Genomic DNA, 22,184 nt, shown 5'->3' with positions numbered 1-22,184 from the left:
GCACTAATGGCCTTCTTCTTTTATGCTTAAGAAGTTTATTTATTTATTTATGGTTTTTTTGTGTGTATTTATGGTTTTAAGTCTCTATATTTTCCATCCTTTGCTCAGTTGTTCAGTCGTGTCTGAATCTTTGTGACCCCATGGACTATAGCTAGGCTCCTCTGTCCATGGGATTTCCCAAGCGAGAATACAGGAGTGGGTTGCCATTTCCTTTTCCAGGGGATCTTCTCAACCCAGGGACTAAACCTGTGTCTCTTGCATTAACAGGCAAATTCTTTATCACTGACTCACCCAGGAAGCCCCTTGCATCCTTTAGATGAATATAATGTTACCAAATGGTTCTTTTCTCTATAGCTTGACAGAGCTCTGTCCCCTTGTTATTATCCAAGGGAACCCTGACAAGCACATCTTAGGATGGAGTCAATTTTTGTTGTAATACAAAGAGAGAGATGAGAGCATTTTAAGTCTTTGATTCTGATGGATGGAATGGCTGTGAGATGCACCTCAGTATGACAACTGAGGGCCTGTTTCCTAGTGTTTGTAGGTGACAATCTGAAATGGCCACAGCAGGAATTGTCCCTGGGTAACCCGATCGTCACAACGACAAACTTCTTCAATGAGGCCCAGAGCTCCTGGCATTTTGAAGTCATTGCTGCAAGGAAAGGCAAGTTTAATTACTGCAGACGAAATAAATCAGAAGGATCTCATTGGAAATGCAGGTATACCAGACAGTCTTAGCTGCAGTCGTCTCAGCCATCTGCCAATAAGGGTAATTTGTTTTAGCTTCTGAAGGAACAGACTGCACAGTCTAAGGGGAAAGCTTAAAGGCAGAGACTTCAAATGCCTGTACACTCTCTGCCTTTAGGAAAGCAACTAAGGAAATGTTGATGAAATTGAGGGGAAATAGATTCAGTTCCAGTACCTGGGTGCCCTCTCTGACCCACTTCATCTCCACCCACACAGCCTAGTTTACAGCTTCTGGAAACTTTAATTTTCACTGTACCTTAAATATGCTCATCACACCTTTGCACAAACCAGGACTGACTATATCCTCTACCTGAAATGCCCTTCCACAACACAGTTGCAGAGGAGAAGATGGTTGTAGGCATCATTCACTCAATGGACATGAGTTTGAGCAAATTCTGGGAGATGGTGAAGGACAGGGAACCCTGGTGTGCTGCAGTCCATGGGGTTACAGAGTCAGACACCACTGAGTGACTGTACAAAAACGCATTTGTCTCTGCTGTGTTGCATCTTTATATATGTCTATCTCCTTACTGACCCATAAGGATCTTGAGACACATGTAATTTCATGCTTATGTACCTACACTTACCCATATCTCAGTATTTGTTAAATCCTTGAATCTCTACACTTCTGCCTGAATCTCTACATAAAGCATATAGTACCTACTCAGAACAAATATTAGCATATACAACATATTTTTGGAGTATCTACTCTTGGAGCTAAATCTGACCACCTTTTGTGCATTTTCTCATTTAATTTTCCAAAATGCATATGATCTTGATGTTGTCATCACTGCAATTCTATAGAGGTATGTAGTGCCAAGGAACTTCACTGATGAGTGCCATGTCACAGAGCTTGTAGGTGGCAGAGGTGGTTACTTCCATCAAATCAAATGATTCAAGGATCCTAGAATTTCACCTAGCACATTCTGCTTAGCTGGCACTGAATTGTGGAGTGTAGTTTGTTATAAAACAATATTATTATAAATTAAATTTTAGTTACTCAGTCATGTGTGACTCTTTGCAACCCCATGGACTGTAGCCTGACAGGCTGTTTTATCCATGGAATTCTCCGGGCAAGAATATTGGAGTGGGTAGTCATTTCCTTCTCCAGAGAATATCCCTGACCCAGGGATTGAACCTGGGTCTCCTGCATTGCAGGCAGATGCTTTACTCTCTGAGCCACCAAGGAATCATAAAAACATTAATATTTTTTATAGCAGTAATCGCACCCTGGCAATATAGCTCATGAAAATAATTCTGTAAAAGAAAGAAGCCAGAATATGGGGATTTGGGATTGACATATATATACTATTCATACTATATATAAAATAGATAACTAATGAGAACCTATTATATAGCACAGGGAACTCTACTCAATGCTCTTTGGTGACCTAAGTGGGAAGGAAATCCAAAAAAGAGGGGATGTATGTATATGTATTGATGATTCACTTTGCTGTAGAGTAGAAACTGACACAACATTGTAAAAAAGCTATACTCCAATAAAAACTTTTATTCATTTAAATTTTTTTAAAATGATAAATTCTGAATGTGAATATTCAGAAGAAAGACAAATAGGTACAGCTTATGAATAAAGACATATCTCTAGATTTATATTGTTGATGGTTGCTTCTTAAAATTTTCTATGTTTTAATATATTTATTTAGAAATATTATTTTAATATATTTTAAGTATACCTCAAGACTAGTCTATCCTTGTTAAGTGACCAAGGAAATTTTTTTTGCTAAATTAACTAACTTCATCTTCATTTCTGTGATAGGGTTCTTGGATTTCTAGCCACAAAACAATATAATCACAATAATATTAATAGCTAACAATTGTTGAGCTTTTAGGTACACACGGTTCTAACATTTGCATGTGTTAAACCAATGTTCAAACAACCTACAGTTATTCCCATCTTACAGGTGAGAGATGGAGGTACAGGAAGGTTAACTTAACTGCTTTCATCAGAAAAAGGAGGGTGTAGTTATAAACCCAAATATCTGGCTCAAACTGTATCCTCCCAGGTGGCTCTAGTGATAAAGAACCCACTTAGCAATGCAGGAGACATAAGAGATACAGATTTGATCCCTGGGTTGGGAAGATCACTTGGAGGAGGAAATGGCAACCTACTCCAGTATTCTTGCCTGGAAAATCCCATGGACAGACAGGAGTGAAGCGACTTAGCATTCCATGCGTGTGTCCTCACCTCTACCCCTGAGCACTAGGCTGGACCCCTCTGGACCTCTCTGAATCTTCCTGGTTTATTCCACACCCGGACTAGGTCTGTTCCCTGGGTATAATGCTTCTGGCATGCAGCTTCCTCTCTCAGTTACTGATACACATGAAATCCAGAAGTCAAGATCCAGCTCCAGCTGGATCAGATTTCCATGGTAGCCATTTCCAAACTTACATTTCAGTACCTCCTGTGACACTTAATGTACTTATTGAAGATTTTTAGTTGTCTCAGCAACTGTGTCAAGGATTTCAAGACCACTTTCAGATTTAGTGATTTTCTAGAAGGACTCACAGAACTCAGTAAAACTGTCATCCTCACGGTGAACATTTATTACAAAATGAAATCATACAGATTAAAATAAGTGAAGGAAAAAGGTGCATAGTGCAGTAGTCCAGAGGAAAGCAGGCTTAACTTTCCTATTGTGCTCTCCCAGTAGAATCATACATCCGAAGTATTGCTAATGGAAAAGTTCATCTGTGCTTTGGAGCCTAGGGTTTTTATTTTCTCATAGGTCAGTCCTATAGGCATAGAGTGCCTGCAAGACCGACCTTAGCTACTCAGCCTCTCTCTCTCCTCCAACTGCCCAGAGGTCACACTGATACACCAACACCGAGAGCCCAAGCAAATAAAAATATGTGCTCATCATAAATCACATTATTGTTATAAATCTAATTTGCCTCAAGTCCCCAGGAATTTAAAGATACTTTTATCAAACAGAAAATTACAGAGACTTAGAGGTTCTCTCACACAAACTTGCACATTTCTTTGGAATGTGTAGGGTTTAGGAACCCAAGCCTACTAAATTAACCTTTTGTTAGTCTCTAGTAGTGTCCAACTCTTTGTAACCCCGTGGACTGTAGCCCACCAGGCTCTTCTGTCCACGGGATTCTCCAGGCAAGAATACTGAGATGAGTTGCATTCCTTCCAGAGGATTATCACAAACCAGGAATTGAACCCGTGTCTCCTGCATTGGAAGGTGGATTCCTTACCAGTAAGCCACCTGGGAAGCCCCCAAATTAACCCTTGACTGCATAGCGATAGAATTGTATCCTCATCAAACAATAGGAAATTCTTATGGTCTTAGTTTAGTTCAGTTTAGTTCAGTCGCTCAGTCGTGTCCGACTCTTTGTGACCCCATGAATCGCAGCACACCAGGCCTCCCTGTCCATCACCAACTCGCAGAGTTCACTCAAACTCACATCCATCGAGTCGGTGATGCCATCCAGCCATCTCATCCTCTGTTGTCCCCTTCTCCTCCTGCCCCCAATCCCTCCCAGCATCACGGTCTTTTCCAATGAGTCAACTCTTCATATGAGGTGGCCAAAGTATTGGAGTTTCAGCTTCAGCATTATTCCTTCCAAAGAACACCCAGGACTGATCTCCTTTAGAATGGACTGGTTGGATCTCCTTGCAGTCCAAGGGACTCGCAAGAGTCTTTTCCAACACCACAGTTCAAAAGCATCAATTCTTCAGCATTCAGTTTTCTTCACAGTCCAACTCTGACATCCATATATGACCACTGGAAAAATCATAGCCTTGACTAGATGGACCTTTGTTGGCAAAGTAATGTCTCTGCTTCTGAATATGCTATCTAGGTTAGTCATAATTTTTCTTCAAAGGAGTAAGAATTTTAATTTCATGGCTGCAGTCACCATCTGCAGTGATTTTGAAGCCCCCCCAAAAAAAGTCTGACACTGTTTCCCCTGTTTCCCCATCTATTTCCCATGAAGTGATGAGACCAGATGCCACGATCTTAGTTTTCTGAATGTTGAGCTTTAAGCCAACTTTTTCACTCTCTTCTTTCACTCTCATCAAGAGGCTTTTTAGTTCCTCTTCACTTTCTGCCATAAGGGTGGTGTCATCTGCATATCTGAGGTTATTGATATTTCTCCCGGCAATCTTGATTCCAGCCTGTGCTTCTTCCAGCCCCACGTTTCTCATGATGTACTCTGCATATAAGTTAAATAAGCAGGGTGACAACAATATACAGCCTTGACGTACTCCTTTTCCTATTTGGAACTAGTCTGTTGTTCCATGTCCAGTTCTAACTGTTGCTTCCTGACCTGCATATAGGTTTCTCAAAAGGCAGGTCAGGTGGTCTGGTATTCCCATCTCTTTCAGAATTTTCCACAGTTTATTTTGATCCACACAGTCAAAGGCTTTGGCATAGTCAATAAAGCAGAAATAGATGTTTTTCTGGAACTCTCTTGCTTTTTCCATGATCCAGCAGATGTTGGCAATTTGATCTCTGGTTCCTCTGCCTTTTCTAAACCAGCTTGAACATCTAGAAGTTCAGGGTTGATGTATTGCTGAAGCCTGGCTTGGAGAATTTTGAGCATTACTTTACTAGCATGTGAGATGAGTGCAATTGTGTGGTAGTTTGAGCATTCTTTGGTATTGCCTTTCTTTGGTATTGGAATGAAAACTGACCTTTTCCAGTCCTGTGGCCACTGCTGAGTTTTCCAAATTTGCTGGCATATTGAGTGCAGCACTTTCACAGCATCATCTTTCAGGATTTGGAATAGCTCAACTGGAATTCCATCACCTCCACTAGCTTTGCTCATAGTGATGCTTCCTATGGCCCACTTGACTTCACATTCCAGGATGTCTGGCTCTAGGCCAGTGATCACACCATCGTGATTATCTGGGTCATGAAGATCTTTTTGGTACAGTAGGGGAGATCATCCCTGGGATTTCTTTGGAAGGAATGATGCTAAAGCTGAACCTCCAGTACTTTGGCCACCTCATGCGAAGAGTTGACTCATTGGAAAAGACTCTGATGCTGGGAGGGATTGGGGGCAGGAGGAGAAGGGGACAACAGAGGATGAGATGGCTGGATGGCATCACTGACTCAATGGACGTGAGTCTGAGTGAACTCCAGGAGTTGGTGATGGACAGGGAGGCCTGGTGTGCTGTGATTCATGGGGTAACAAAGAGTCGGACATGACTGAGTGATTGAACTTAAGTATACTGAACTGAGACAGTTCCAAAAGATGAATTATCTGATTTTTGCCACTTCTAGCTGAATATCATGTAAAAATCTGTTGTTTACTTATGACTCATTATTAATGGCATGAGAATCAATTTTTATAACATCTTGAAGTAAGTAGAATTATTTATCACTATATTAAATGACCTTCAACCATTGTGTTCTTTATTCCTCAGAATTTTTTTATTTTGTTTTGCTCTGCCTTTTCTTTCACAGTACTGTCAGGGTTTAGCATAATTTCTTACTGCTGTCTACAAGCCTTCTTTTAGATTTAATGCCTTTCATACTTTCTGATCTTAGTGAATCAGGAGTTCTATAATCATGGTCACTTGACTGAAAAAATGTGGATTCTAAGTAAGAGGCTGAGATTTAATGCATACTCTTTATCATGTGGAATATATATGACTACAGGCTTCTTTTCCTCCAGCAGGTTCTTGGTTGCAGTCTAGAGATCTGAGATTACTAGATAGATGCCATTAAATAAGCTGAATTGTGTGGGAAGATGTAACTACTTATCTGTACTCTATGTTTTTAATCTCTAAAAAATATATAAGTACAGTATAAAATTTATTTTGCAAAATATTTTGATTGCATATCTGTCTTATACTAGTACATTTTGGGATGGCCTTTCCAAGTCATTTAGCAAAAGATTGATTAATCTTTAAATGACTAGGAATTTCAACAAAATAAAGTTGGTTCCCTCCTTCTTATAAAAAATAAATTGAAGTTGATGAAAAACGAAATGTAACTAGAATAAAATAGTGCTTTGATAAATATTAAGGGACTATTATAATGTCTCAGTGTGGCACTATGGGAAAAAGTCTATAGAAAAGTGATGATAATTTTGACTATGGTGAGAGGCTGGAGGTTGGAGACGGGGTAGGGGGTGGGGAGGAATCATCATGTTACAAATAACAATCATGATAAAGTTAAAAATAAAACCAAAAAAACCCAAAAACTGGAGAAGTCATTTTCATGTTAAAGATAAGGATTCGATATTCCTACCAAATGGAATCTATTACAGATAAGTAAAATCAGTATTTCAATGGTAGAGTAAATGTATTACTGTGTTGTAAGTTCCAAGAACAGTGTCTTGTAGGTGATACATTTCATTTTTTTAATGAGCCAATAGTGCATTTTAAATGTATGTAAATTACATACATTTTGAGTATGTAATTTAATTCATATAGAAAATAACTATATGAAAATATAGTCATTTAGTCAATAAAAATGTTAGAATGAACTTTGGTTTTGTCTCTCAGATTTCCAGTGATTAAGAATTAATAACAGTGCTGTTCTTTGCTTTTGTTAACCACTCTGTATGAATAATCAGAGTATCTTGATTAAATATTTTACCATAACTCATGTTTGGCCTTCTTTTCCCCCATTTTATCTTTTCTTTGTTTTTCTTTTTAAGCTAAGTTTTCTTACTTGGTTTGGCTTTCTCTAATAATTTGGGAAACGTAACTATTTTTGCATGTCATGTGTGGTTTGCTCAAACTTTAAAAATTATCTTTGTTGGTGTTCAGTTGCTCACTTATGTCCAACTCTATAATAATTAGGAATAGGAAAATATTAACTGTCTTTCATGTAAAAGGGGAATACATTATTTTCTATTTTCTATGCTTCTGGTGCTATTTTCTTGGATTTTAGACCTACTGTTTGCATGACTTTCTCTTGGTCACAAAGTAGAATTTTCCAAATTTATATGAAGATAGAAGTCACACTGGACTTTAGATGCAAACACAGAGTACTGACTTATACTTTTCAGGAGTGGACACTAGCATTAATATCTTTAACATGTACTCAATGTGTACTTTGTTTTAAGAAAATCAAACATTTTAAGAGTTTATTTTCAACCTCTTGATTCTAAAATAAGGTTAGATGGTTTATTATTGTAAAATGAAAGGTATACATGGAGTACATGACTGAGGAAACAAAAGGAGTGTTTTTAGTAAATAATCTAATATGTAGAACTTGACACATTTTATTTGTCTTGAAAAAAGAAATGTACTGTTATTTCACAATTTTTTTCTTTTTTTTTTACTTCAATGGGCTTAAAATAGAAGAAATGAGGTGATCATGGATATGGCAAAAGGGAATTTTTTTTTATTAGAAAAATTTCATCTGAAAAATACTGTAGTTCCAACTAATTCCAGACCCATTTTTACTTTGAACTTTCAAGATTTGATGTCCATGACAAATTATGTCAAATTAGAAGGAAAAACAAGGATGATAAGCTTTCCAATTCATTTAACAAAAAATGCACATGCCTAAAAAATGTATCTGATAATGATAGAGGATATAATACAACCATTACCAAAATACAGAAAAAGAAAAGAAGGAAAAAAGAGAGGAGGCAAGAGAGGAGGAAGGAAAGAGGGAGGAAAGAGGAAATAATCAGAAAGGATTTTTACTTCCCTAGCAATCAAAGAATGCAGATTAAAGCTTTTTGCTTTCATGACCATGACCATAGTTTTGATTATTAATGATGGTGAAAATGTAGGAAAAGAAGAAGTGTTCATTTCTGAGTGAAAATTCTGATAAATTTTCCAACATTTTGTGAAGATTATCCTGGCCAAAATTCTAATCAAGAACTTTATTCATAGGACATTATCTAAAGAGGTCTACAAGGATTTATATACAAGAATGTTTGCTATATTCTTATTTATGACAGCAAATATTGGAAAGTACTTAATATCTAAAAAACATTGTTTAAATATGTGATAGTATATCCATTGAGAAGGAAATGGCAACCCACTCCAGTATTCTTGCCTGGAGAATCCCAGGGATGGGGGAGCCTGGTGGGCTGCCATCTATGGGGTCGCACAGAGTCGGACACGACTGAAGCGACTTAGCAGCAGTATATCCTTAATGTGGAATTTTGAGATCATTGCTAAAGATTTTGGGGAATAATCTCCTTTTTTAAGATTTTTTTTTTTAATATGGACCAGGTGTTTAAAGTCTTTATTGAATTTGTTACAGTATTACTCCTGTTTTATGTTTTGCTTTTTGGTCTCAAGGTTTGTGGGATCTTGGCTCCCCAACCAGGGATCGAATCATTGGAAGGTGAAGTCTTAACCACTGGACTGCCAGGGAATTCCACTGGGAGCATGGATCTTGATAACATGAAAAAAGTTATCAACAGTATATAGTATTCAGTTCAGTTGCTCAGGCATGTCCAACTCTTTGTGACCCCATGAACTGCAGCACGCCAGGCCTCCCTGTCCATCACAAATTCCCGGAGTCCACCCAAACCCATGGGCATTGTGTTGGTGATGCCATCCAACCATCTCATCCTCTGTCATCCCCTTCTCCTCCTGCCAGCATCAAGGTCTTTTCAAATGAGTCAGCTCTCCACATCAGGTGGCCAAAGTGTTGGAGTTTCAGCTTCAGCATCAGTCCCTCCAATGAACACCCAGGACTGATCTTTAGGATGGACTGGTTGGATCTCCTTGCAGTCCAAGGGACTCTCAAGAGTCTTCTCCAACACCACAGTGCAAAAGCATCAATTCTTCGGCACTCAGCTTTTTTTATAGTCCAATTCTCACATCCGTACATGACTACTGGAAAAACCATAGCCTTGACTAGATGGACCTTTGTTGGCAAAGTAAGGTCTCTGCTTTTTAATGTGTTGTCTAGGTATGTCATAACTCTCCTTCCAAGGAGTAACCGTTGTTTAATTTCATGGCTGCAATCACCATCCACAGTGATTTTGGAGCCCAGAAAAATAAAGTCTGACACTGTTTCCACTGTTTCCCCATCTATTTCCCATGAAGTGGTGGGACTGGATGCCATGATCTTCGTTTTCTGAATGTTGAGCTTTAAGCCAACTTTTTCACTCTCCACTTTCACTTTCATCAAGAGGCTTTTCAGTTCCTCTTCACTTTCTGCCATAAGGGTGGTGTCATCTGCATATCTGAGGTTACTGATATTTCTCCTGGAAATCTTGATTCCAGCTTGTGTTTCTTCCAGTCCAGGGTTTCTCATGATGTACTCTGCATATAAGTTAAATAAGCAGGGTGACAATATACAGCCTTGACGTACTCCTTTTCCTATTTGGAACCAGTCTGTTGTTCCATGTCCAGTTCTAACTGTTGCTTCCTGGCCTGCATACAAATTTCTCAAGAGGCAGATCAGGTGGTCTGGTATTCCCATCTCTTTCAGAATTTTCCACAGTTTATTGTGATCCACACAGTCAAAGGCTTTGGCATAGTCAATAAAGCAGAAATAGATATTTTTCTGGAACTCTCTTGCTTTTTCCATGATCCAGCAGATGTTGGCAATTTGATCTCTGGTTCCTCTGCCTTTTCTAAAACCAGCTGTATATAGTAAGATACTAATATTTTTAGATAGATAAAATATACATTTAATTATATTGTGCTAGAATAGCCAACACAATATTGAAAGAGAAGAACTAGGTTGGTGGACTGACACTACCCCACTTCAAGACTTACTCTAAAACTGCAGTTATCAAGACAGTGTGTTATTGGCAATAGAATGGACAAATAGATCAATGGAAGAGAGTAGAGAGCCCACAAATAGACCCACATATGTAGTCAACTGATATTTGACAAAGGAGAAAAGGCAATATAACAGAAAAAATATAATCTGTTTAACAAATGGTGCTGTAACAACTGGACATCTACCTGCAAAAGAATGAAATCTAGACGTGGAACTTACATTCTTCATAAAAACTAACTTAAATCTTATAGTTACCAAGGGGGAAGTATTCTGGAGGGATAGTTAGTAAGTTTGGGATTGACATGTACACACTGCTATTAATATATTTAAAATGAATAACCAATAAGGACCTACTGTATAGAACAGGGAACTCTGCTCAATATTCTGTAACCAACCTAATTTGCAAGAGGAGAAGGGGACCACAGAGGATGAGATGATGGGCTGGCATCACCAACTCAATGGACATGAGTTTGAGCAAGCTCTGGGAATTGTTGATAGAGAGGGAAGCCTGTCATGCTGTAGCCCATTGGGTTGCAAACATTTAGACATGACTGAATGACTGAACTAAATTGAGCTGAATCTAATTCAGAAAAGAACTTGAAAAAGAATAGATACATGTATATGTATAACTGAATTATTTTGTTGTACACTTGAAACTAACACAACATTGTTAATCAATGGTACTCTAATATAAAGTAAAAATTAAAAATATTAACTCCGAATAGTACATCTAATACATTCTATAGTACATTCTATAGTACATCTATAGTACTTAAAAAGCAGAGTATGTAATAAAGGTTGGTGCTAAGTCACTTCAGTCGTGTCTGACTCTGTGTGACCCCATAGACAGCAGCCCACCAGGCTCCCCTGTCCCTAGGATTCTCCAGGCCAAGAGTACTGGAGTAGGGTGCCATTGCCTTCTCTGGTAATAAAGGTTAGTGAAAGTGAAAGTGAAGTAGCTCAGTCATGTCCGACTCTTTGCGACCCCATGGACTGTAGCCTACCAGGCTCCTCTGTCCATGGGATTTTCCATGCAATAGTATTGGAGTGGATTGCCATTTCCTTCTCCAGCAGATCTTCCCGACCCAGGGATGGAACCCAGGTCTCCCGCATTGTAGACAGACACTTTACCGACTGAGCCATCAAGGAAGTCCAATAACCTTTATAATAAAGGTTATAAGAGTGCAAAAATTAATTTAAAATGGGTTACAGATCTAACTGTAAAATATAAAACTACAAAACTTCTAGAAGATAACATAAGACAAGATATGGATGACCTTGAGTATGATGGTGACTTTTTAAATATAACACTAAAGGCATAACCCATGAAATAAATAATTGATAAGCTGGACTTGAATAAAATTAAAAACTTCTTCTATGAGAAAGACAAAGTCAAGAGAATAATAAGACAGGACACATATTAGGACAAAATATTTACAGAAAACATATCTGATAAAAGACTGTTATCCCAAATATACAAAAAATTATTAAAGCTTAACAATAAGAAAACAACCCAATTAAAAAAAAATGGGTCAAAGAACTAAACAGATACCTTTCAAAAGAAGAGATACAGATGGAAAGCAAACATATGAAAAGATACTCCACATCATATCTGATGAGAGAAATTCAAATTAAAAAAATAACAAAATATCATTGCATATCTATTAGAATGGTCAAAATCTAGAACACTGACAATCCCAAATGCTGGTGAGGAATGTGAAGTGATAGGAACTCTCATTCATTGCTGGTGGGAATGTAAAATAGTGCAGCTACTTTGGAAAATAGTTTGATGGCTTTTTTTTTTTTTTTTTTTTAAGAAAAAACAAAACTAAACATCCCCTGCAAGGATTCAGAAACTGCACTCTTTGGTACTTCTTGCCCAAAGAAGTTGAAACATGTTTATGCAAAAACCTGCACACCAACGTTTGTAGAAGCTTTATTCATCATTACTAGAATTGGGAAGCATCCAAGATGTTCTTCAGTAGAAAAATGGTTAAATGTATAGGGGTACATCCAGACAATGGAATATTATTCAGTATTAAAAGGAAATGAGCTATCAAGAATAAAATGACAGGGAAGAAACTTAAATGCACATTACTGAGTGAAAGAAGTCAATCTGAAAAGGCTTCATACTGTATGATTCCAACTATATGATGTTCTGGACAAGGATAAACTATGTGGAAGATAAAAGGATTTGTGGTTGACAGGGTTATGAGTGTGGAGAGAGGAAGAGATGAAGCACAAGGGATCTTTAGGCCAGTGAAAATATTCTGTATTATCTTGTAATGATGGACACATGTTATTATACAGTTGACCAAATGCACAAAATATACAACACCAAGAGTGAACTCCAACGTAAGCTATGGACTTTGGATGCTTATGATATATCAATGCAGGCTCGTCAGTTTAAACAAATGTACCACTCTGTTGGGGATGTTGATAATGGGGGAGGCTATGCAGCAAGTATATGGGAAACCTCTGTACCTTCCCCTCAATTTTGCTGTGAACTTAAAACTGCCTTTTAAAGAGTCTTAAAAATATTGAGTCCATCCTAGAGCATGTCATATAGAATGAAGTAAGTCAGAAAGAGAAAAATAATTATTATATATTAATAGGTTAGATAGATAAGTAGACAGGTTTAAAATTTGCATAAGGGAATTTATATATGATGAATAAATACTAGTCTCTTGTGTTCACTTTTATAATTTTAATTTTGTGTAGGGGATTAAAAGCATTTGGCTTATTTTTACAGCTTTGTATTTTCCCCAACTCTTACAAAGATCAGCTGATGATTCAGGGGAAAATGACCCCTTTAGGTGGACAGTTTCACCAAAATAAATAGGTTTGAGTCTATCTGAGTTTTGGGACCCATCGTGGGGATCCAAAAAATATCCAGTTATAGACACTATCTTAAGAAAGAGGATGATTCTGTTGCTTTGTAGCTGGCTGAATTGTGCTCCTCATTTCTTACCAATTTGTTTAGAGTCACATGTCCCCGTAACTCAGGGGACACTGATTCAGAGGAGATTTGCTCTTGGGAGTGGGGTGCTGTATACGTTCATTTCCCAAGAGTTTAGCGTCCTTCCTCCTTAACTAACTGTATCTGGTGAGCTATAGAAAATTTACTGTTTCTATTTTAACTGTTCCCAGAAAACCATCAGAAGGTTTTAGCTAGAGTGTGTCTATGAATATTCATAGACAGTCAGCTTCTGTATTAGAAACCACACCCACATCTCTGCAGTATCTGCAGCAAGATCAAGGGCATCCTTGGGGACTCACGGGGCAGCATGAAAACCTGACTGCAGTCTGCCTGCACAATGAGATGAGGTTTGCTTTGCTGCATTGACCTGTATAGAAAAGCCTTTCTGATGAGCTTTTTGGTCTCTTGGAAATGTTTTTCAGTTTCTTTTATCTGTTGTGCATGATCTGCCTAATCACAAAACCCTCATTAAATTAAGTCATTTTCTAAAATCAGAGATTGATAATGTAGCTTTAAAAAGAGTATATATATATTCTTTCTGTATTATTTTGGGATGTACAATGAAGTGACATTTTGCATATAAACATGGCAATGAATGTAGAAAGGTGGTTAAATATATAGACAATATGGTTAAATATATAACTAAATATGATGGTTCATGCTATGCATCTCAATGAGACTATCATTTTGAATTTGAGTTTGATATATGAATATGGAGGCATATATGAAAGAGCTGATATATGGGAAAAGATTGGCAACTTGCCTAAAATCACATAGCTAGTTAGCTAAGGCCAGTGTATATGACTTATTCATAGGCATTATTTATGTATGTCTCTACTGTGGAACATGCTGCTCTGGTGGCTCAGTGTTAAAGAGTCTGTCTGCCAATGCAGGAGACGTGGGTTCGATCACTGAGGCAGGAAGATCCCCTGTAGAAGGAAGTGGCAGTCCACTCCAGTATTCTTGCCTGGAAAATCCTATGGACAGAGGAGCCTGGTTGGCTATAGTCCATGAGGTTGCAAAAGAGTTGGACATTAATTAGGGACTAAACAACAACAATGACAAGAAATACTATGTAACAAACATCAACTGGGACCTTCCCCTCCTTATGGGAAGTAAGGAACCCTTGACACAATACTTTTTGATCAGCTCGTATGGCTCAGTCTCTCATAGCCCCCTCTATTTTGAATATAATAAAGGCAGAGGAACCAGAGATCAAATTGCCAACATCCGTTGGATCATAGAAAAAGCAAGAGAGTTCCAGAAAAACATCTACTTCTGCTTTACTGACTACGCCAAAGTCTTTGACTGTATGGATCACAACAAACTGGAAAATTCTTTAAGAGATGGGAATAGCAGACCACCCGACCTGCCTCTTGAGAAACCTGTATGCAGGTCAGGAAGCAACAGTTAAAACCAGACATGGACAAATGGAGTGGTTCAAAAATGGGAAAGGAGTACATCAAAGCTATATATTGTCACCCTGTTTATTTAACTTCTATGCAGAGTACACCATGAGAAACGCTGCGCTGGATGAAGCACAAGCTGGAATCAAGATTGCCAAGAGAAATATCAGTAACCTCAGATATGCAGATGATACCACCATTATGGCAGAAAGTGAAGAAGAATTAAAGAGCCTGTTAATGAAAGTGAAAGAGGAGAGTGAAAAAGTTGGCTTAAAATTGAACATTCAGAAAACTAAGATCATGGCATCCGGTCCTATTACTTCATGGGGAATAGATGGGGAAATAATGGAAACAGTGAGACTTTATTTATTTTTTTTTTTGAGGGGGGATGGGCTCCAAAATCACTGTAGATGGTGACTGCAGCCATGAAATTAAAAGACGCTTACTTCTTGGAAGAAAAGCTATGACCAACCTAGACAGCATATTAAAAAGCAGACAGCATATTTAAAAAGCATATTAAAAATCTGTCTAGTCAAAGTTATGGCTTTTCCAGTAGTCATGTATGGATGTGAGAGCTGGACTATAAAGAAGCTGAGTGCAGAAAAATTGATGCTTTTGAACTGTGGTGTTGGAGAAGACTCTTGAGGGTCCCTTGGACAGCAAGGAGATCCAACCAGTCAATCCTAAAGGAAATCAGTCCTGAATATTCGTTGGAAGGACTGATGTTGAAGTTGAAACTCCAATACCTTGGCCACCTGATGCGAAGAATTGACTCACTGGAAAAGCCCCTGATGCTGGGAAAGATTGAAGGCAGAAGGAGAAAGGAATGACAGAGGATGAGATGGTTGGATGGTATCACTGACTGGATGGACATGAGTTTGGGTAAGCTCCGGGAGTTGGTGATGGACAGGGAGGTCTGGGGTGCTGCAGTCTATGTGGTCACAAAGAGTCGGACATGATTGAGCGACTGAACTGAACTAATTTTGAATATTGTCTTTTAATCTCTTTCATTTTTTAAAATGTTTTTTGGAGTACAGCTGCTTTACAATGTTGTGTTATTTTCTGCTGTACTAAATAGCAAAAGTGGAGAGCAATAGATTTTTGAGAACGGACTACCAACTCCTACACCCAGTGCCAGTGAATCCACAGGCATAAAGACATCAGTGGACTGAAGACTTAGTGAAGTTTTCATTTGGGAGTGAGAACTTAAAACAACACAGAATGTCAATCTCTTTACAGCCTATTTCTTTCCTAAATTTCCTGCCAAGGTGTATCCCTCTGATCTTGCTAAGCATCCTGCCTTTCTTTTGTGTTCTTTTTTCCCCTGTTTTTTCTTTAAGTAAGGAATTTCAGTTCCTTTTAATGTGCAGAGTAACTCAGCAAACTTGCCTAGCTCAGATTTGTTTACCCTAACCTATCAATCCAGAGAAGGCAATGGCACCCTACTCCAGTACTCTTGCCTGGAAAATCCCATGGATGGAGAAGCCTGGTAGGCTGCAGTCCATGGGGTCGCTAACAGTCAGACAGGACTGAGCGACTTCACTTTCACTTTTCACTTTCATGCATTGGAGAAGGAAATGGCAACCCACTCCAGTATTCTTGCCTGGAGAATCCCAGGGACGGGGGAGCCTGGTGAGCTGCTGTCCATGGGGTCACACAGAGTCGGACACGACTGTAGTGACTTAGCAGCAGCAGCAGCAACCTATCAATCTGCTCTCAAAAAAGACTTTTCTCTTTAAAGCAAGGATGGGATGATTTGAGAGAGTAGCACTGAAACATGTACATTACCATATGTAAAATAGATGACCAGCGCAAGCTCAATGCATGAAGCAAGGCACCCAAAGCCAGTGCTTGGGAACAACCCAGAGGGATGGGTGGGGAGGGAGGTTGGAGGAGGTTCACGATAGGGGGAACACATGTGTACTTGTGATCGATTCATGTTAATGCAAAAACCATCACAATATTGTAAAGTAATTATTCTCCAATTAAAATAAATTAATTAAAAAAAGTACAGTTAGGATTATATAATATAAAACATGTTTTTCTTATTAGACACACAAGGCTTTTTCTTAAGCGTTGGTGCTTCAAGTTTCCATTTTCAACTTACCTCCTTATCTGATATTCTTCCTGGATCCCCTTTGTTTCTCCAGTGCTTCAAACTTCCGTTTCTATTGAAGTGATTTGCAAATTCCCTTCTCAACATCCACCTCCTCCTGTGCAGCAAACCCACACACAGATCTGCATACTGGACATCGAGATTTGGAAGTCCCTCAAGCACCTTAAACTGAGCATATTCAAAGCGAATCTCTTTATATTCCTGCAGACAACCTATTCTTTTCTGTACTCCTGTGTTTGTTGGTACCAGCACTGTCTTCACAAACACCCAACCCAGAAATCTGGGAGCCATTATTAAGTTCTAACTTTTCCTTATACTTCATTTTGGATTACTAATAAAATCTGTCTCCTCTAAAATCTATAATTTTCTTGCCTGGGGTGTGAGCTATCCTTGAGACCTTCAGTACTTTTTTTTTTCTCCTAGGTTCTGGAAATACTAAGTTAGTCTAAGTCCATTTGGCCTGTTCCTGTTAGAATCTAAGGCTTCCCCAGTGGCTCAGTGGTAAAGAATCCACCTGCCAGTGCAGGAGATAGAAGTTCACTCTCTGGGTCAGGAAGATCTCCTGGAGGAGGAAATGGCAACCCAGTTCAGTATTCTTGCCTGGGAAATCCCATGGACAAGAGGAGCCTGGTGGGCTACAGTCCATGGTATTGCAAAAGAGTTGGACACGACTGAGAACACATGCACATTACAATCTATCCTCTTCCACTCGTGCCAGAGAAATCTTTCTAAATGACAAATCTTACTTTCTCCTCCCATCAAAGGTCAAGCCCAAGTCCATGAAGTATTCAAGTACAATGTCTTTCACTGTCTGGCTCCAGGTGGCTATCATACTTAACTATTTCTGTTTTCCTCCAGATTCCCAATGCTTGTCTAGCTTCTTTCTACATTTCTCAGTAAGTTGTCACATTTGATGTTTTACGTTTCTTTGTGTACCTGTGTAACTGTTGATGCTTTTGCCTTGAAAAAGGCAATCTCATTTTTCTGTTTAATGCCTCCTCTTCTTTCTGGATCCAATCCCAAAGAATCTTCTCCACCCCTGTTCTTTTCTCTCCTACTTAGCACTAACTCCCTCTTCATCCCTGTGTTTCTATAGTAGGAATGCTTTATACCTTTAATAAATCATATGCTTTATTGCACTGTAATTATTAACTTACCCCATGATTTCCTCACTAGATGGGAGCTCCCACGTCAGGAATGCATCATATGCCAATGTATTCCCTCCTTATTTAGTGCAGCGCCTAGAGCAAGCTGGATGAATGAATACTGTTGAGTTAAACAATAAGTGGTTCTTATTTAATTATTGATAGCTGGAAGCAAAGGGACTTCAGATGGGCTTTTAAGAAGACCTTTTATGTGACAAAGACCCTCTCCCCAAACTTTAGTCATGTTCTTCTGAGCTCTCTTTGTGACTTTACATTGTCCTTGGGTCCTTTGGTCTGTTGAGTTCAGTCTTAGCAAAAATTCTGTTAAATAAGTTTAGCAAAACTCTCCCTGCCTTTTATGTTTTCTCTTAGTAATTTTCCACTTACTGACCTTTAGGTCTGCTCTTTGGCTATGAATCCTGAATACAATACTGTATTCAGTATTAAGCCCTATCTATCTCCTCTATGGGCAGGCCTTTAGGTCTGCTCTTTGGCTATGAATACTGAATACAATACTGTATTCAGTATTAAGCCCTATCTATCTCCTCTATGGGCAGGCATGGTGACCCACTCCAGTATTCTTGCCTGGAGAATTCCAAGGACAGAGGAGCCTAGTGGGCTACAGTCCATGAGGTCACAAAGAGTTGGACATGAAGCAACTTAGTACGCACATCTCTTCTGTTGTGATAGTCTTGAAACCTTTTGCAATGGTCCTGAGTCAAATATTCCTTAACATTTTAGCTAAAGTCAGAGTAAATAATTTTTCTTTAACATATGCTGTGTTGTTCCCTTTGATGAACATAAATGAGAATCTCTGAGAGGTACACTGATTCTTCTAGACTACTTTTAAAAATTCTACAGAATTGATGTTCTTTCCAACCTACGTGATGGTTAATTTGTGTCTAAAGACTAACTTACTTGCATGTCAGAATTTGACTATCTATATTCAGGCTAATACCATTTTTAGTTCAGTTCAGTTCAGTCGCTCAGTCATGTCCGACTCTTTGTGACCCTATGAACCGCAGCACACCAGGCCTCCCTGTCCATTACCAACTCCCAGAGTTCATCCAAACCTATGTCCATTGAGTCAGTGATGCCATCCAACCATCTCATTTTAATATCTCATTAATACATATATGTTCATACTTACACATAAAAAACTGGTTTTATAAAATAATGCAAAAGTATATGTACATCTAAATAATTATTGACCACTGAGATTCTCTAAATGAGATAAAAATGCTAACAAAAGAAAATCATCCAGTGTCTAACGAAGTCTAAGCATTTGTTATATGCTACTTTTCCATATTTGCCTAATCAATATAATATCCTTAAGCAACTGTACACTTATTCCAATGATATTGACACTGATTAAATGCTAGAAAACTCTCCCAGGAGCATATGAATTGCAGTATTTTAGGAAGCTCAATACTTCATAATTGCACTTCAGTGTTTCTTAAATATTAAAATGCCTATGACTACCTCAAAAGATATATTAAACAGTACCTTTCCTGTGTATTTTGTTAAATATTTTTTCAGCACCTACTGCTAGAAGCTGAGAATATGGAGAAAAATCCAGAGCAAGTTCTCATCCTCATAGAGTTTATTTTGTAGTGCAAGAAAATGACAGTAAGAAACATGGGGGAAAATATAACAGTGCAAAAAAAAATAGCAATATAAAAAATATAGCAATGTAAAAGAGATGGGGTTTATATAGAGGATGTTGTTTTATATGGAGTGATCTGAGAAAGATCTCTGAGAAGGTAATAATAGAGGAAAAATTCAGAGAGGGAGAGAAAAAACCGTCCTGTACAAATCCCATATGAACACTCAGTGCAAAGGTGAGGTTGGAGTGTTGAATTATTCAAGGAGCAGAAGGGGCTGGTGATAAGAGAGAGGAGGTACACCGGAGATAGTAGGGCCAGATCATTGTATGGCCTCTGGATTTTAATTTTGAGTAAGATGGGACAGGAGAAGGCAATGGCAACCCACGAGAGGAGTGATATAGCTGTCTTTGTTTTTAAAATGATCACTCAAATCACTGTGTGAACCATAGACTTTGTGAGGACAAAGGCATAAGCAAAGAGAGTAGTTAAGAGGTGAATGTAATAATGCAGAGGAAAATGACAGCAGTTTTGACCAGCAGTGTAGTCAAACGCTGGGCTGGTTTGTGGATATATTTTTGGAGATAGGCCTGCAGGATTTGCTGATAGAGTCACAGTTGGATGAAGGAGGGAAAAGTGGAAGAAGGATGCTTCCATGGTGTTTTCTCTTAACAACATGAAGACTAAGATTACTACCTACTAAGATCAGAGGAGTGGTGATTTTGGAAGGAGGGTGTTGAGTGGTGAGGAGATTAGGAGTTTGCTTTTGAATTTGTTAAAAATCTATAACCAGTGCTGTCTCTTAGAAAAGAAATATGTTGCATTTGTTCTTGCCAACATAGCAAGAGACTTAAAGCTGTAGTTCTGCCTATGCAGTGGATCGTACACATAGATGGTCAGACATTGTAACATGAAGGTGGATTACTTGCCTCAAAACATACGGATATGAAGATGGAAGTTAAGTGTCCCAAAGTCACCAACAGTATTTCCATATTTCACAAAGATAGATGTGGTCTTCTAATTAGATAATTAAGCTTCAAAGCAGCTTGGATAGAACTCTGTCCAGAGAAAGCCTGCATCTTTCTTTCTAGCGTTAAAGCACAGACAGCTTTCTCAGCTTCAGGGACTATTCAGCATATGAAAGTATCACTTCTAGCCAAAAGGCTTTCTGTGCTTGCTTATAAAGGGTGCTATGTTGCCTCAAAAATAAGAAATCATCAGTGTCGTCTTTCTTAAAATTATAGGCAGGTCTGGAATTTGAGGTAGACACTTACGTATTTTATAACTCTCACATATACAGTATGTAGTTAGATGTCCTTGCATGCAAAACTCTATGAAATAGGTTGGACTAGCACAATTATTCAGAGAAGGTGATGGCACCCCACTCCAGTACTCTTGCCTGGAAAGTCCCATGGACGGAGGAGCCTGGTAGGCTGCAGTCCATGGGGTCACTAAGAGTCGGACATGACTGAGCGACTTCACTTTCACTTTTCACTTTCATGCATTGGAGAAGGAAATGGCAAGCCACTCCAGTATTCTTGCCTGGAGAATCCCAGGGATGGGGGAGCCTGGTGGGCTGCCGTCTATGGGGTCGCATAGAGTCGGACACGACTGAAGTGACTTAGCAGCAGCAGCAGCAGCAGCACAGTTAGTATCAGTGTGAGCTAAGAAATCCAAAGTCCCCCAAAAAATAAAAGAAAAGGAGACTAGAAGAAACATGGGGGAGTGGAAGGTGGGATGAATTGGGAGAGTAGTACTGACCTGTATACACTGCTATATGTAAAATAGACAGCTAGTGGGAACTTTCTCTACAGCACAGGGAGCTCAGCTCAGTGCTCTGTGTTGACCTAGAGGGGTGGGATGGAGGGTGGGAGGAAAACCCAAGAATAGCTAACACAACATTGTAAAGCAATCATACTCTAATAATAAAATTTTTACAATGTTAATAAAATTAAATTTTAAAATGATAGATTACATTCTAGAAGTAGTAGCAGCACAAAGTTACAAAGATGATTTTATCAGAGCTGAGATGAGGGAAAGGTGTCTTAACTTCTGGTGCAGTATTCTTTACAACACAGTACACAAATATAATCACTGAACATTTAACTTTGTGTTTCTTAATTTCTTATGTAGGTTTTCTTTTGGACCCAGCAAGGATCCCTGCAGTCGAGTTTATGTACGAGTGTTGCTGAGATATAATTCAGAGGAAGTTATTGTCAAGTTGAGGAGGGACTTGCTTTTATTGAATGATCATAAAATATCTTATATAAGCAATTGGAGACTATCCAGTTCTTTCCGGTTGCAGAGAAACTTATCCTTCAACTCCTGGAGACAAGAATTTTAAATTCAACCAATGAAGCACAGGCAAATAGCATTACCTCACCCAAAGAATGTTTCATTGGCTATTCACTTTCCAAGTTGCTTAAAAATAGTTTCTAATACTTTAACCCTTGTGTTTGTAAATCCTACATGATGCAATGTTAGAGCAAACTCTTAA

At 38.6% G+C, this 22,184-nt stretch overlaps 1 protein-coding gene across 1 annotated transcript in view; it reads right to left on the bottom strand.

Moving 5' to 3' along the window:
* Positions 1-531: 531 nt before the first annotated feature.
* The window catches only part of ADAM7 (ADAM metallopeptidase domain 7), a 117,975-nt gene continuing 96,322 nt past the window's right edge, over positions 532-22,184 (bottom strand). Inside the window, exons 25-26 of the mRNA XM_045164721.1 lie at positions 726-808; positions 532-652 (exon numbers count right to left, since the gene is read on the bottom strand). Coding sequence (XP_045020656.1) covers positions 532-652; positions 726-808 — 204 coding nt within the window. The remainder of the gene's footprint in view (positions 653-725; positions 809-22,184) is intronic.

This window comes from Bubalus bubalis, chromosome 3, assembly GCF_019923935.1.
Source record: "Bubalus bubalis isolate 160015118507 breed Murrah chromosome 3, NDDB_SH_1, whole genome shotgun sequence".
Lineage (NCBI taxonomy): Eukaryota > Metazoa > Chordata > Mammalia > Artiodactyla > Bovidae > Bubalus > Bubalus bubalis.
This window is presented reverse-complemented; position numbering and strand designations above follow the sequence as displayed.